At 48.8% G+C, this 16,916-nt stretch overlaps 1 protein-coding gene across 4 annotated transcripts in view; it reads left to right on the top strand.

Moving 5' to 3' along the window:
- Positions 1–16,916, top strand: part of TGFB2 (transforming growth factor beta 2) — a 78,620-nt gene that overhangs the window by 4,853 nt on the left and 56,851 nt on the right. For 3 of the 4 annotated variants that reach the window (XM_082702998.1, XM_082703001.1, XM_082702999.1), the window contains exon 2: positions 9,167–9,250. The exons of the other annotated variant lie outside the window; for it this stretch is intronic. In XM_082702998.1, the coding sequence (XP_082559124.1) occupies positions 9,167–9,250 (84 nt within the window). The remainder of the gene's footprint in view (positions 1–9,166; positions 9,251–16,916) is intronic. 4 annotated transcript variants of the gene reach the window in all.

Genomic DNA, 16,916 nt, shown 5'->3' on the forward strand with positions numbered 1-16,916 from the left:
TCGCGAGGCCAGAGGGGGCAGGTGGGGGGCCCCCTGACCTGGCCCAGGGACCTGCAGCCCTCTGTGTCTCCGCAGCGACCCCTGGGGTCTGCTCCCGGCGCTGCACGCTGTAAATTCCGGCTTCTCCCCGGTGGGAAGACGCTGATGTAACCCAGTCGCCGCATCTTTCCTATAAAGATATGAAAGAATGACAGATCATTTTTCCTAGAGGAAACGGAGACGCGCAAAAAAGGGCTAATGACTCACTGTTGATCCCACATCAAATCTGGGTTAGCACCGAGGAGGTCACCGACTCTTAGGCCTTCGCCCAGAGATTACAACACACTTCGGGCTGCATAGTTAGAAGGTTAGGGAAACAGCGGAGGAGCCCGGCCCTGGGCGCGCGGGGGGCGAGCGACCTCCGGGTGGGACGCGACGCGCCCGCCCCCGCCGCCCCCCCCCTCCCGCCGCCGCCCCCCGCCGCCCCCCCCTGTCTGCTCTGGGGCCGTAAGGTGAGCCGCCCGGGGCAGAGGGGCGGCGCGCAGGAGCTCGGAAGGCCGCCCTTGGAGCCGTCTTGAGGCCGCATTTCCGGCCCTGACGGATCCTGGAGCGGCTCGGACTCGCCAGATGTGCTCGCTCGGCGCGGGCCCCCCTTCGGCTGCGGGGTGCATTCCACTTTGCAGACTCGGAACAGCGTGATGAAATGCGCCTCTGGCCCAGATAAACAACTGTTTCCATTGTCCTTTTGGAACCATATGGCTTGCCTTTGTTTTTTAATACCCCTTTAAACGAAGATAGTTTTACACCTAGGAATTCGGTGTTCTCCAGGTATTTTAAATTTAATAACAGGCTAAGGATTCTTTGATGGGTTTGTTTAGACTGAAAGCTTGCCCCCGTCACTCGGCCCAGGAGAAACTCGCCTGCCGGGGAGGGGTTTTGCTGGTCACTTGTTCCTTTTCTAACCTCTGATGCCCGGAGGTGGGTGTGGAGCGGCCACGGCCCTGACCACCACCTTGCGTCCTGGAGCGGCTCCGTGGCCTTGGCTACCCCTTGACCTCTTCCCCCATAGCCTCGGAATTGCCTCCGTCTTCGGCTTTCTGGAATATCCGCATGCATGGCAGTTTGCCTCACTTCACCAGGCTTCACTCGCTTCACCTCTGCAGATGAGGAAGGGAGCTGCTTCCTAGGGTCACCCAGAGGCGTCAGGACGCACCTGGCCCTGTGCATGGCGCTCAGTAGGCCTTCTCGGCAGCCCTCGTTCACTGAATCACAAGCATCATTGATTTTAAGATGCGCCGTCATTCTGCGTGCCACCAAGCAAAGAGTAACCCTGACAATTAATTATGACATGGCATCGATTGTAAGACACAGTAAAGAGAGGTATGGTAGAGATAGTACGGTGTGATTAGCAGTGTTGCTCTGGGAAGCGCTCCCACTAGCCCAGAATCTCAGGGCACTTCATTCTTTTCTTTGTAAGTTCTACTCAATGTGTGTTTCTGTTGCTCGCTTGGATTGGTCTTTAGGTGACCTCTGCCACTTACGGAACTGGGAGCAGAGACTGAAAGTGCTGGTCGCCCACCGTGTGTGGTACTATCTGTGCTCCTGTAAGAAGGCCTTGAGAATTTAGACCTCTTGGGTAACATTTCAGATTTCTTAAGAGAACATCCAAGATCTTTCAGGGTCTGATCCCTCCTTCTTCAACCCTACCTCTTGCTAAATCCCAATCTTGCTGAGCTACACTCCAGCCACATCACCTTCCTGGCCTTTACCCTAAAGGGTCATTTATTTTCATGCCTCCAGGCCTTTGTCTATGCTGTTTCTTCCATTGGAGATCCATCTTGTAATATCTCTAACCATCTTTTGAGGTTTCTTCAGATGCCAAAACTTGATTTCTCTAGTCATGTGGACCACTTCGTCCTCTGTCTTCCCACAAGACTGACAGTCATCTCTAAAGCAGCCTCTTTTCTTTGGCTGTTGGTAAAATCTAGCTGTGGTCCGGCTGTCTTCTTCGTTGATTTGTAAATTGTCTCAGAACAGGAGCGGACTCTTGCAGCAACTAGCGCATTAGGTTTGCCATTACGTGCCTCGTAAATGAATGAACATTTTCCTTTAGAGAATAAGATGGAACCAGGGGATGAAAGCTCTAGGCTCCTAAGCATCAGGACCAGCAGACATAGAGAGAAGAAATCTACTCACCTTCATCATCAGGGAGAATGTGCCCGATGGGTCATATCACTGTGGATCAGCAACACTGGGTTTCTCGTACCTGTGCATTTCCTGTTTCCATTTTTACAACCGATCAGGAAAGTCCCGGTGAGACTGATGGCGGTGGCTGACCTACACCGGTTACTGATTGTGCCACGCATGTCCTCACTGATTCTCACAAGCAACCCTGTAGAGTGCGTACTAGGATTTACTAGCATTTTCCCTGTGACCCACGAGGACATGGACATAGCTATTGCTATCTCAGATAATGTATTGAGAGTAAGGCTCTTAGTTACCACAAATAATCGAGGCCCTAAAATAGAGACCCGGAAATGGAGAGCACGACTTTCCTTTTCCTCTGGCAAAATGACGGAGCCCATCCATTCAAGACTGGTGTCTCTCCTCTCCTCCCAGAAATTACAGCCTTATGCTCTGAATTCTTTTTCTATAAAAAGCAGTATACCTCTGAAGCCTGAGAGACAGCCCTGGGTCTTTTGCCCTGCCTTTAACACATTCAACTTTTCTCACTACATTTGGTTGATACAAAATTTATGATTTATCAGGTCTCTGGTTTGGGTCATTAACTGCAACCATTTCTTCACAAGAGTTTTGATAAGTTTGATTGATGGAGGATTCCTTTGTCTCTCTCAGAGAACTAATTTATTGGGGAGGACAGGCTGGTAGTGGCGCCATGAGCATGGGCTTTGGAGCCACACAGACCCAATAAGGAAAAGAAGGAGTATGAATAGAACGGAATTGCACCAAAAGAGTCTCAGAGACTGAAGGGGAAGAGGTAGCACCAAGGGAGAGAAGCCCCGCTCCAGGCCTAGGGCAATTGTTAAAAAGCGATCTTGCTTTAGTTAGTGGAGAGATCTGTACTTCAGTGATGAAAACAAGCATATGACTCACACAGCATTCAGCTCTTTATCTCTCTTGGTTATAAGGTCTGAAATCCAGCAAAGGAAGGAGGGGATATTGTCCCTAAGAGGCTAGCATGCACAGGCTGCTTCTGGGTAAACTTCCCGGCCTGGCTCAGTCCGTCCTCACAGGTTTTCTGTCTCCCTCCACCCCTCCCCCCAACCTCTCCCGGGGAGAGTCTGTGGAGAAGGAAGCGGGGCCATTTGGAGTTTCGGCTGAGCCAGGTCAGGCCGCCAAAGTCAGACTGTGGTGGACCTCATTTCACCTCCCTGACCAAGAACCGGCCCCAACAGTTTCTTAGCTGTCAGGTGATTCATTTTAGAAAAAGGTCTCAGTGACAAAGTGACATGAGGGAGCAGAAGTCTCACAGAGGAAGATGGATGACCAGAAGAGGAGAACGTGGTCAGGTGTCCCTGCAAAGGGTCTGAGGAGGAAATGAACACGTGGGGGGTGACCGCAGAGGGGAGAGGCCACACGGGCCCTGCGTGGTGGTTAACAGCAAGACGTACTCCGTGTGAGGAGCATCCAGCTTTCCTGGGGCAGCCCAGTGAGCCCATTCACTGGTGTGAGAAAACACTCCTGTCCAAGAGGAGTTGAGGTGACTGGATTTAGCATCTGTTAGAAGGAGGGAAAGCCCCTGGTGCTGAGAAAGCCATGATCCAGGGGCCAGGACCATCGCTTCATTCTCTCCGATGAGCCCTTGGATAGTTACCGCCTGACAGGTTAGAAACCTGGGGCCTCTCGGGATTCCTTGAACCACAAGGATTTGAGGAACTCCAGGCCAATGGAAAATGCCTTCTGGAGGTTGTGAAGCTCGAACCTTCTGAAAATAGTTCGAATGCATTTCCGAGCTCCCCAGGCAGCTGTTCGCCCGTCTGCTGGCGTGTTCCCTGGGTTTCCCTGGGACCGTGCCACTGTTCCTTCAGGTCGTCCTTGCGGCCTGCGTGTTAGTGATTGGGAAGCAGGCAGCTCCCGAAGCCGACTCATGGGGCTTCTGAAAGAAGAGCCCTAGAGCAGCTATTGGAGACTCCGACTGCTTTTTGGGGAGATGTTGTTTGTTTCAGGAAATACTGTAGCATCTTTCCAGTCTCCTGAAAGGAAAAGAAAAAATGTTGTGACTTAGATCTTGGCTCTGTTCATTTGGCTTTCCCTATCTAACCCACGCCACACTGACAAGCAGCACATCTGTCTTGACAGGCTAGTTCACAAATCACTGCTCATTCATAACTTGAGCTGTTGTAAGAGTCCTCACTGGTTACTTCATCTTGTGAACAGGAATGCAGGGTTGGGTTTTGAGAAAGACCCTGAAATCACCGCCAATCCAGTGGCCTTTGCAAATCTATACAGAAGCACCATCTAGAAGAGAACACGGCGTGTTTTCTCTGTGTCTTTTGAAAGCACAAAACTACTGATGGTTGTCCAAACAAAAGTAGGAATTTGGGGGGAAAATATTTAATTTTTAAGTTTTGGACTCATTTCAGTGTTGGAAATTCAATGCTTTTTATTTTTTTTAAAGATTTATTTATTTATTTGACAGAGATCACAAGTAGGCAGAGAGGCAGGCGGTGGGGCAGGGTGGGGGAAGCAGGTTCCCCACTGAGCAGAAAGCCTGATGCGGGACTCGATCCCAGGACCCTGGGATCATGACCTGAGCTGAAGGCAGAGGCTTAACCCACTGAACCACTCAGGCGCCCCTCAATGCTTTTTTAGACCTAAATCATCAGAGATTATTTTCTCTATAACAGATGCAGCAGGGGCTTTGTCACTCCTTCCATTGGGGGGTTTGGTTCTTCTTTGGTCATTTATTTTCCTATCATCTATTGGCTTAATCTCATTTTCATTTCTGCTTTGACATCTTAGTGATAATACCATTGAAGCTGTTGCTACTTGCTTTATAATCAGCTCTTACAAGTAAGTTCCTGGCTGGCCAAGCACCCAAAAGAATGGGTGACTTATTCAGATTCCACTTTAGAAGGAGAAATAAGAAATCACAGACCGAGGACTCCCCCCTCCCCACCAAAGATCAGTGATTTGGTAAAGGAACAGCCCCTTCTGCCCTTCTGAGGTCTGTTTGGGTTTTCTGAGGGGAAACGTTTCCACATCCAAGCTCAAACCTCTGCATTTGGGGCTCTGGATGGTAATGAGAAAGGAACAGAGGCAGGAGCGGGCTGGAGTTCCTGGCTTTAACTGAAAGTAGCTGAGCAGAACCAAAGCTGGATTTTGGCTGATTCCTCGGGTTCTGAAGCATCCGTTCTCACCTGTAGATACATCTTCTGAAAAATCATATTGATTTGGATAATATTGGATAAAATTTAGTCATTCATTTGTCCCTCCTCACAGTAGAAAGCCTTGGGTTGTTAAGTGTGTTGATGGAAGTTACTGATCAGACCAATGAACTACAACCGGAACTGGGGCTGTTTTACCCACTAAGCTCTTCTCTCCCCCCCCCCCCCCAGAATGAGCCCTAGAATGAGGTGACTGGTGCTAGCTTGTCTTGGAGAGAGACATGTTTCAGAAGAAATCCGCTGTCACAAAATATCACCAGCAGCAGTGGAGCTATATAGAGAGAGTCATGTCTAATTTCATTAATTCTTTGGCACTGGCATCCAGACTCTAGAAGGAGGGTCTTGAGTCAAGCTGACCCTGGGTCATTGTATGTTCAGGATCAGCAGCTTGCCCTTTCTCAGCAGCATTTGCTGGGAATTCTCTAAGTAAAGTAGAAGCTTATTTTTATTTGTATTTTTTTTTTTTTTAAGTAGAAGCTTATTGTAGTACGTGTTGGGAGGAAATGTCCCCCGATGGACAATCCTGAGAGAAATGTATGTAGGGAAGGTTTGGAGGAGTTGAGGAGGGACTGATCTGACACTGAGTTTACTGGAGCATCGGTAATGGCATTTAATAATGTTTATGATATCACTGCAGTGAGGAAGCCTTTATCACTATCTGATAGACACTTTCGCATGACATGAAACCCCTACTTACTCAGAACAATTGGGTAGCCTTGAGGTCAAGTGAGATTTTGTAAAAGGCCTTTTTAAAAAAAGTTCATTTTATTTTATTTAAATTTGATTAATTAGCATATAGTGTCTTACTAATCTACGAGGTAGATTCAGTGATTCATCAGTTGCGAATAACACCCAGTGCTCACTCCATCATAATGCCCGCCCGCCACCCCATTCCCCCACCACCTCCCCTCCAGCAACACTCGGGTGTTTCCTAAAGCTGCGTCTCTTGTGGTTTGCCTCCCTCTCTGATTTCATTTTAATAAAAGGCCTTTCCGAAACTGTAAGTCATAGAAGCCTATAACACAGGTTCTCAAATTTTACCATGCAAAAAATTCCCTGTATCACCAGTGGTGCTTAGTATAAATGCGGATTCCCAAATCCTTGTCTCCTAGCCTCCATCCAGATTGTGATTCGGTCGTTTGCAGGTGGACCCAGAAACCTACACCTTGATGACAAGGCCAGGTGATTCTTAGGCAGGAGTTCAGAAAGATGCTCTAGAAACACCGTGCGTTTTTGTTTTGTTTCATTGCTTTGTTTCTTAGCTGTGTCATCCCAGGCAAAATGTACCTCAGAACTTTTGCAGTTAATATCATAATCTTTTAGACATTTTGTAAGTTACCCATACAAAATTTTAATTCCAGGGTCCTTTCTGTCTTACGACTTCTGCAAGTGGTCGTCCTCCATGATCAGTTAGTGAGTGTCCAAGTACTTCTAAAAAAGGATTTTTTCTTTAAAACTAATTGTCTTGGATTTTTGTAGCTTTTCACATTTTATCAAACATTTCACATTCACCAAAGCCTCACTGATCTACAAAAGTGTATTCCTACCACGATGCCCCTTGACTCCTATAGACTGTTGAAATCCATCTGTGAAAAAACGAAGGATTATTTTCTCTGGCCTAAATGATTACTATAGCATCACTAAGATCTCTACCCTGTTCATGGTCTTTACTTGTGAGGCCTTGGGTCAGCACCGGGGCACCCTTTCTTGGCCCTGCTTAAATAAACAAACAAACAGCCCCCCCCCCCCAAAAAAAAAATGACAGAGAGAAAGGATTTAATACTGCAGCTTTATGGCATAGTAAAAGTAAACCAAAGGGGCATACTTGAGGCCTGCTTGGTGGAAATTGCAAATGACCCTAGTTACCTGGCCTTGGTCTTAACCCAGACTTCCTTTGACCTGTGCGACCCCGAGCAAACTCAGGGATCTGGATTCTTTTACTAGAACCGTCCCTCCTCTGCACCACAACATCCACTGGCCTGAAGAAGGTGCTGTTTCCCAGGAAAAGGAGTGAAATCCCCCCAAGAACCGCACAGGGCCATAGTTTGAAGCAAAAGCATTGCTCACAAAGCGGCTTCCTCTGGCCTGTTTTGCCTTTCCCTGGTTGCATTCTCTGAGATTTTTATTTAAGATAATTTCCAGCGTCTCTTGTTAGAGGTCAGATATGAAGGGGAAGATTTTGTTTGACTTGCTAATCTTGTGACAAACAGTTTATACCCAGTGTAGCTTCCTGTCTTTGCTGACTGGTTCTTTGAGGGAATTTGCTCCGGGTTAAGGCTGTGGAGCGCCTCTAAAAATAAACAACATGGGCGCTTCTTGGTGAGAACATATGTGAGCAGATGGCAGCCGGTAACAGCAGATGGTGGCAACGTGAGAGCAGCATGGTACAGAAAGCCCCGAGGGAGCCTTCCTCGTCCACGCCTCAGCAGGCCATCCAGGGCCCCATGGTCCCGGTGACACAGACTTCTGACCAGGAGATGTGTCCCACTGAGGCGTGAAAGCATGTCCCGGGGGGTGGGGGGGTCTTGTTAGTGGACTCCGTGTTGGAGACGGTAAGTTACAGGCTATGGAAAAGGGCTTCCTTGTCCATTTTCAAATCGAGAGATAAAAGGCACAAATCTGCCAAAAAAGGAACAAAGAGAGGACTCCTCAAGGCCTTTGGTCTTCTGTCAAAAGAAGTTTTCAAGTCTGGTTTGCCAAGGGACGGGGCTACTTTTGGAAGACATGCCCTAGACGGATGGCAGGTGCACGGAGGTTAAATCCATGTAAGGTGCTAGGGAAGAAGTACATTCACCCCAGGCCTGGAAGCCAGTCAGGGGTGTGTCTATCAAATTAGTTACATAACTAATATTATTACATCCCTTGATCGCCTCTTATTTGCCAGTCTCTTAAATATATCATCTCACTGTGATTGTCCTAAAATCCCCCAGGGGTAGCTTGATGTATGCTTCATGTAGAAACCAAGGGTTGGGTGAATCGAGGCCCTTGTTCAAAGACTCACGGGAATTGGGTGACGAAAGTGGGGGCTCCGATCTACATCTTATTACACCGAAATCCTGTATTTGTCATCGACTCGACCTCAGATAGAACACCCAGCAGTGTTTTCTCTTCCATGGCATGTATTTTTTGGTGTATTTTCTTTTTCTAAGAATATGGCTGGCAATATACAAGATGTTGCCATTATTTTAAAGAAAAAAAAGTTCAAAATTTCACGGGGTAATAACTATGATGGGAGATAATGTTTAACCTATCCTGAGAAGACCTAGATGTTTAAACTGTCACCCAGAAGCACCCAACTAAGATACACTTGTATTCTTGACCCATTCAAGGGGTTTTCATGTGAGGGTTCGGAAGGATGACAGGTGTTTTAAGGAAACCGAAATCTAGGCCAACCAAATGAAACATGGGGTTTAATCATCATGGGTAGGCTGTCTTTTGTCCAAGGAGGTCGAGGCCTTCCCTGTTCATCTCTGACATAAGTCACGGTATTTATTTTACCATTTCTGTGTATAAATTGTACCCTGCGATGTTGATGCTAGAGCGTGTTAAAGGGAAAACGGAATTCAGGAGCCTGACTGGTGGTTAAGGGATGCTGAGAGATCTGGGAGCAGAATCCAGAATCCCTCCGAGATCCTTGGTCCCCGAGGAGGGGGGACCTTCTGTGTGTGGGGGACTGAGTGCCTTCGGAGAGCCAGCTTCGACTTTGAATCTTTGTATAGCTCTGTGCAAGGCATCACCTCAGTCAAATAGCTAATGACTGTGCTTTTTAAAACTCCTAGCTGTCTGCCCAGTTGTTACAACGCCCTCTGGCTCAGTGGGCAGCTTGTGCGCCAGGCCGTCCCAGGTGCTCTGTGGGTACCCTGGTGAGTACACTTGTCTGCTTTATACCTCATTTGACGTAGTGCTATCACGTCCATCTTCGGTGTCTGTCTCCTGTGGGGGAACTTGTCAGAGGCCAAAGAGAATTCGGGAATGCAGCCTTGGAGCTGAACAGTCACAAAGGTGCCCCAAATTTTTAGTCCGTAAATGACGATCTGATGGCCGTATGTGCAAGAAGGGGTTGCGGGTACATGAGATCTGTGTTCCGGGAGTGACGTGGGGTTTAATACGGATCTGCTGACCCTGCTCTCCCCCACCCACTATGGTCGATGCTCTCTGGAGGGTTGAGCGAGTGTGGCCAGATTATCAGGGGTCCTTTCTGGGTGTCTTTTTTAATATCTATGTTATTATGCCTGGCATACAGTAATTGCTCAATGAATGTTTCTCGTACTGAACTAAAGGGGACGAAGGAGCTTTTCTTTTCTTGGAAGGTCTGGAGGGAGGCGTGTGGGAATGTTGCCATTATTTGTGACCTTCTGGGTGACATGAGAAATGGATGGCTATGGGGCAAGCCTTTGGCTGACTGGCCCTGGGAGCTCGCCACTGAACCCTGAGTGCAAACCCTTTGGAGCCAGTGCTACATGCCAGGCTGAGGACCTCTGAAGCCGGAGGTCTCCATGCTTTCTGATTCAGAGCATTAATCAATTCCGTCAGCTATTATTGAGTGCCTACTGTATGCTGAGCAGTGAGATCACGGCAAAGATAGGACTTAGTGATCCTGATATGTAAGAATTCAGGGGTCCAGTTTTCCCTGATCCATGTTCAAGAAGAAATGAAATAGACTCATAATCCTGGCCTTGTGGTTCACTCATATTTTTGAAACCCCAAGAAGGTTCACATTATACTGATGCTAAGTGTGGGCCGAGGTCCCAGATATGGACAAAAGAAATGTTTTTATTACCTGAGTAGATACCTAGTTTACTGGGATAGCCTACTGTACAATTTACCATGCCTAACCTTGCTTCTTAGAAATCAAGGAACAAAGAATTAAAGTCATTTATTTACAGTGGTTTAAGCTGGGTCTCCTCAAAAAAGAACAGATTCTATTGGGACTACACATTTATTTTCATGTAAAAAGTGGCTAGAAGTCGCTATGTGAATAAAGAGTAAAAGGTTTAATCTATGCTTTTAAATTTCCCTTTTGTGAGACAGATTATTATTTTGTTTTCAACCTTAACATTTATATTTTATTTCACTATCTAAACCAAGGATTTAATTGTCTGGTGTTTTCCCCGCTAGCTTTTTGGAAAAGAAAAGGGAAGAAGGGAACCAGAGAAGGAAAACATTTGTTGAATCCCTCCTGTGTCCTATGCGGTTATGCAGCGTCCTGTCCTCCCCATGCTGGTGGGTCCCCACGTGTCAGGAAACTGGGGCTTGGACAGGAAAATACCTTGTGCTCGGTCACAGCACCCGAGGGGTGGACGGCAGAGCCAGAATCCGAATTCAGGTCTGGCCTCCACCAGACCACAGAGCCCGCAGGCTCTCTGGCTTTCCTTTTGCCTTCCCTTGGCCCTCCCGTCTCGTTAATTTTTGTAATTGTCTTAGTGACGACTTTGGATTCATTTCCTTTTCATCTTTTGCTCCCCTAGTAAACAAGTCGAGAGGCCTACCATCATGCTCTGGGTGGTTTTTCTTCTCAGACACTCCTCGCCTGGGGTTATTTTCGGTCATTTCGTGGCTGCAAGCCGCCCTCTTTCTTGGGTGAAAACACACTGGAAACCCACCGTGCTCTTCAGCGAGTCTGGGAAAATCAGGAGTGTCGCTGAGGGCGTGGAAGGGAAAGAGCGCGAACTCATGGGGACCCCGCACAGCGCCAGGCTCCTCCGCCCCACCCGGCCTCCAGGCCTGCGGACCCCTTTCAGCCTTTCCACAGAAGACCGCGGAGCCGTGGGGCCCTGCTTTTTTTTTTTTTTTTTTTTTTTTGGTCTCTGTTCTTAGAAATAGTAATTGAGTAAAAATGTAAGTGAGTGGATGCCAGGGGGCAAGTGTCCAGGGTCAGGGTGAATTTCTCCATGCTGAGTGTGATTCTGAGCACTCGTTAAGTGGAGGCTGGCCTGTGCCAAGCAGCTCGAGGGCCATCCCTGTCACCTTGTGTGAACCGCCTCTCCATTCCAAGGAGATGCTGGGAGCGGCCGGAGGGAGCGCAGGGCCCGTGGCGCCTCTCCTTATTCTCACTCTCTAACCTGGGAGCAGTTGATAACGCCGTGTCCTGACACCCGGGGTTGGACTGGCACAGCGTTCGCGAAAGAAAATCCTCTGGAGGATGCAGTGGTCCTTGCTCCGCACCGCCTATGTGGCTGCTGAATCATTTTTCTTTTTTTAAATCATTCGCTCCCAAAGTCTGGGTTAAGATAACGTTAGCTTGCCTGAAGCTTTTCCTACTGAGATCTAAGAACCTAGACAATCGGCAGTGGAGGCAGTCTGTCTGCAAACATGGATTCAAAGTGGTGAAGAGGAATTCAGATGGCTTCGGAGTTTGGGTTTTGTGTTTTTTCAAGTCTTTACTGAGTACGAGGCTTTGAAATAGCTCGGTGGAGGCCGAGAGATGGTGTTTTTCCAAGCGTGGCCTGCGCGTGTGTCTCCCGAGGCATCCTGAAGAGCAGATCCCGGTCCTGGCCCAGAACCTCAGAGTCCGAATAGCAGGGCGGGGGGCGGGGTTGTGGAGCTGATGCTTGTGCGCCTGGAAGTGGGCTGCGCCGTTTGCTCTGACCTCACTAGAGTCATCGGCCGCTCAAGGCCAAGGATGCTCTGATCACGCAGGTCTGTTCAGTCACAGTCCTCCGCGTGGAAAGATTCAGATGAAGCGGGGCCTCTGTGAGATCGGCTGGTTCTGCAGGTGTGGGACCTTCACCTCAGCCAACAGTCTTGATGCCGTGCTTTCCCTTCTCCTGGGTGCATACAGAGATCCAGGTAGACCTGTTGTCTGCAGGATCACACATCCGCCCCTCTGGTCCCACCCCCCTCCCCGCCCCCAGCTCGCTGTTCATCAGGGAGGGAGCAGGGAGTGTGTAAGCAAATGAATGAGTCACATGGGGTGATGGAGGCCTAGCTTAGCAATTATGCCTGGCAGTGAATTCTTCCACCCAGGTGCCTTGAGCTGGGCCCCTGGGAGTGGGAAGGAGATTTTGGAAAACTAATGTATGATGTGTAAGGGACACGAATAATGTATAAGTCGACGTATAAGGTTTAATTCCCTGAGGTCGTGTTTGGTCGAAGCGCTGCCGACCTTTTCGTGGTCTGAATCGTGTTCTCAGACATTCCACGGGGGAAGGATCTGGCCGACGATGGAATGTAAACTCCACTCGCTCAGCCAGACTCCGCTTCGAGTAACAGCGGCTTTCTGCTTCCAAAGGATGTTTTTCTCAACCAGAGGTATTAGAGCAGGTGCAAATCTGATCAGGTTTTAGAAAGAAAAGTTGAGGATAAATTACTTGGCATTTGTGCAGTCCTCTGCCGGCTGCTATTCCGATGCTCTGCTGGTTACTTTGGAACCATGACGATTTTGAATCCAGCCACACGGTACAGATATCTTATACCTGCTGTAGGACTTTTGGCTGTCCAACTGTTTAGAGAAATATCCAGTTCTTTGTGGTCTGTATCACTAACCATACTCCTTGGCTATTGAAGCTATGAAAAGAAAGGGGAGTCGTGTCTGTTCTACTTCCCCAAAAGCCTTTAATGGCAAGACCTCTACATTAATTACAAAATATAGATAGAGGTTTAAGATGAATGTCAAGTGCACGCAGAGATTGTGGGTGGACGCAGGTAGAAACAGGAAGCTGTCAGGAGACATTAGTTCATTCAGCGGTATTTACAGCTTGTCTAGGCACTCGTGATGGCATCAGGGAATAAAAGAGCAAAAAATCGGGTCCTTAGAGAGGTCTACGCCTTGGAGGAAGAGGAAGAATTCTTTTAAAGATTTCAATAAGAATGGCAGGATTTGAAAATATTAGAGGGGAGAACATAGACCAGGGTTGGAGAGGGAGACGGGGAGTTGCGATTTCAAAGAAGCTGGGCGTGGGAGGGCGCCGGAGGAGGGTGGATTCGAAGCTGAGGCTTGAAGGAGGTCGGAGAGGAGCCTGGTGCTCTGTGGGAGAGAGCTTTTTTGGCAGAGGGAACAGCTGGTGCTGCTCCTGAGCTGTTCAGGGATTATCAGAAGTGCCCTGGGAGATGAGATCACAGAGAGGTCATGTCGGATGGGTCAGATAGAGCCTTGCAGGCCAACATCAAGTCTGTGGCTTTTCCTCTGCATCAAATAGGGCGAAGGGCGGGTTTAGTCAAGGTTGTTGTGGCGGCTGCCAAGGTGGGAACCGTACACCAGTCCAGCGAGGAGGTAGGTCTCTGTGATGTTTGCAGTGCATTTCACAGTTGCCTTTCCAGGTGAAACTTCACTCTGTCAAGAATTTCAAGTGGTGCTGAGTTCTCTCTTTGGGAATAAGTTCATAGGCAAGCTCCAGTGGGTTCTGTAGGTAGAATAGGGTTTTCGAACAAATTTTAAGTTAGTATTCCTGAGTTACTGTCCACTGACCCCCTTTCCTTTCTAGAAAGGAGCTATGTGTGTTTTAAAATAACCTCTGGGGTCTCCCATCTGTGCTGACAGGTGTCCTCGCTGTGATGCCTTCTCACAGCATCTGTGACCGGGTGAGCAGGGACATGTGTCCCTAAGCTCATTGGTGACCATGCGTTGGCCTAGAATGACAGACTTGGACACTGGAAAGTCAGGCTTCAAAGAGTATCTGAATCTGTCCAGAAGTGCCTAGTGCCTTTGCCTAGGTTCTGAAATGTGGTCAGAAGCCAGGGAATTTGTAAAACTGTGTCTCTTGTTCGCGAGAAGCATTTCTGTTGGACCAGAGTTTGCTTTCTAACTTTTAAGCTTTGAACAGGAAGACTGGAATGTGGATTTCAGTCCCTCATCGGTATAAGAAATATCCTTTGAGTCTCCTGGGTGGCAGGTATTATGCTAGGTCCCTTGATAGATGGAGGCCTAGAGTGCAGATCCTGTTTCCAGGGAGCCTGCAGCTGAGTGAGGAAGTCAAGCACCCCAACCAACCAAGCCAAACCAAAAAAGCCAGTATTGTGTGGTTGATTCTAAGTAAGAGTCCTGACGGGTTGGAAGAATTGCTGAACTTGTCCTGGAGAGGTACAGGAGGCCTTCCTGAAGGAGGTGATATCTGCTACTTGAAAGACAACCTTTGCCATGGCAGTTTGGCAGTCTTCAAGCAGCCAGAGGGAGCAGCTTATGCTTTCTGGAAGGAGATGTGTCCTTCTCATTGTCCCCTTCCTCTGTGAGCTTGCGTGGCTACCATCTTGCTGAACCAAAAAACAGCAGAAGCCCTTAGTATTGATGGAGTTCCTTCAGGAGACCCACTCTGAAATACTGAGGCCAGAGGGTAAGATCTTTATATTGAGGATTTGTTATTCAGAGCTGATACGTTCAGAAGACGTGATTTGTCTGTGGTGTATAAAATCCATTATACTGTGACGGGCAGTGGTGTAATGGGACTCTGTGGAAAACGGCATTATTTCACAAGCTCAAGGTCACTATCTAGAGCTTTCTTTTTCCTCTCAATGGCATACCACAAAAATGAATCTCTTGCTCATATCATATGGGTTTGTGGGTTGGCTGTGGCTTGGTTCCACGACATCCTCATTCTGGGACCCAGGGAAAGGGGCAGCCTCTAACCCAGGCATGCTGAGCTCACCGCCACACAATGACATGGGCCGTTTTCCCTACCCACATTCCACTGGCCACACCTGGTTTCAACAGGACCAAAAGGGAGAACAAAGGTGGGGGTCAGGTGGCAATGGGCCCAGGAGAGCGGGACGGACATCTTGAACAGGTGATGCAGTTTACGACAGCGTAGGTGGCGGATTTGGGAAGGGAGAAAGATTTCATTCCTGTTAAAAACTTCCTATATGGTGTGTTTTGCATGCTTGGATCCTCTCTGTTGCTTCATCTTTGGAATTATGGGGAGCTTTGTAATGGATATTTACGAAATAATCAGTGGGTTGATTTTATAACAGACAGAAGTGTCGTTCTCCATTTTTATATTTGACTGGCTTTTCCAATGGAGCCAACTCTACCTGGTATAAATGGCCCTGTTGGTAGTATGGGGTTTCTGAAGGAAGCCCTCCTGTGTTGTGTGAAATGCATGTATGTCAGGGACACTCTGAAACCCAGGATTACCCCCACTAGCTTTAGGGTCTCAGGTTGCCACCGTGATCCTGACATGCCCAGCCCTATCTGATGGATGTCGTCCCCAGTAAGACCCACGCTCCCTTCCTGGAGAGCAGAAGTCTACAGGTGCTTCACTGCTGGCCGGAGGGAAGTCGGATTTCCCATTTCCTATTTCTCTCTCTTGTGTGAGGCCCATGCCAGTTTAACAATCTAAACATCACGTGCCTCGTGGTTCCCTAGAATCCAATCTAACCTGAACCTCGGTCGCCTGGCAATGACCTGCCCAGTCGGCTGCTTCGATTCCTGCTCCTTCCCGCTGTGCTCCGTGAGCAAATGGAGAGAAACCCTGCTGGCGTGGGGCATCTCCAGTGGGACCTTGCACGCAGGGACGGCCACCCATCCTTTTGCCCATTTGTCCTGAGCAGGCTGGGTGGCTCGGTCTAGCGAGCTCGCAGTCATCTTGGCAGCCTCTCCTTCGTCTCCTTAGGAGCTGCTGAGGCTGAGCTTTTCCACCCTGCCCTTGAGGTCAGGGGTGGGAAAGAGCAGCGAGAACCAGAGCGTTGTTCTGCACACGGCCGGACATCTGTGTTTCTGAATCGCCCACTGTGTGCGCCATGCAGCTGCTGCAGCTGCTTCGCTGAATGTGAACTTTGTCCACCGACGGGCTCCAGATTGGTTTTGGATGCTCTGGAATCTACATGGTCAGGCCACGTTTTTCTAATATGCCTGGATCGGACCTTTGCTCTGAAGTGGAGCTGACTTCTTGTGTTTGCGCGGCGGCCCGGCTGGCGACTGTTTTCCTGCTCCGTCTTGCTGGACGGAGGCAGCTCTTTACCTGGTCCACCGCCTGGTTCAGGGGAGCAGGAGGGCAGCTCCCTGTGGGACCGCCGCCGCGGAGGCTTCGGGGCTCGTTGACTTGAGTGTAAGTGTTAGGGACAGAGACTTTTCAGAAACGAGTCGGGGGAGGCACCAAGAAGGGCAAAGCTACCGGTGCGCGGTCGCCGCAGCAGGGACTTGAACTTGGGCTGCAGGTGCCACAGCGCGCAGAACCCTTACTGGAAGCGTGGACAGTCCGCGACAGGGTCCGTGGGCTCTAGTGCCAGGCTTCTCAGCCTTGCTGTGCGCTGAGCCGCTTGGGGGGGCATTTAACATGCTGGGGGTATCCTCCAGAATTTCCATTGGGTTGATGGAGGGTGTGGGAGTTGGGGAGGGAGGGTGCCGTATCTTTGGTTTTCAAAAAAGCCCAGGTGATTCTAATGTTTGGTTTGAGTTAGAAGCTCTCTTTTGGGGGTTTCCTTAGCTTAGGTTCAAACTATGATTTTCTGTCCAGCTATCCTTATTATAGTATGCACAGACTTCTGTATGAAGAATAGATGTACATTTGGGGAAGGGTGTTGGGAGAGAGAGGGTGGATTCTGTCTTCAGTAATAACAAATTAAAAAAGCTGAAAACGCTTGCTGTCAGTTATTGAA

This window comes from Mustela nivalis, assembly GCF_964662115.1.
Source record: "Mustela nivalis genome assembly, chromosome: 16".
Classification (NCBI taxonomy): Eukaryota; Metazoa; Chordata; class Mammalia; order Carnivora; family Mustelidae; genus Mustela; species Mustela nivalis.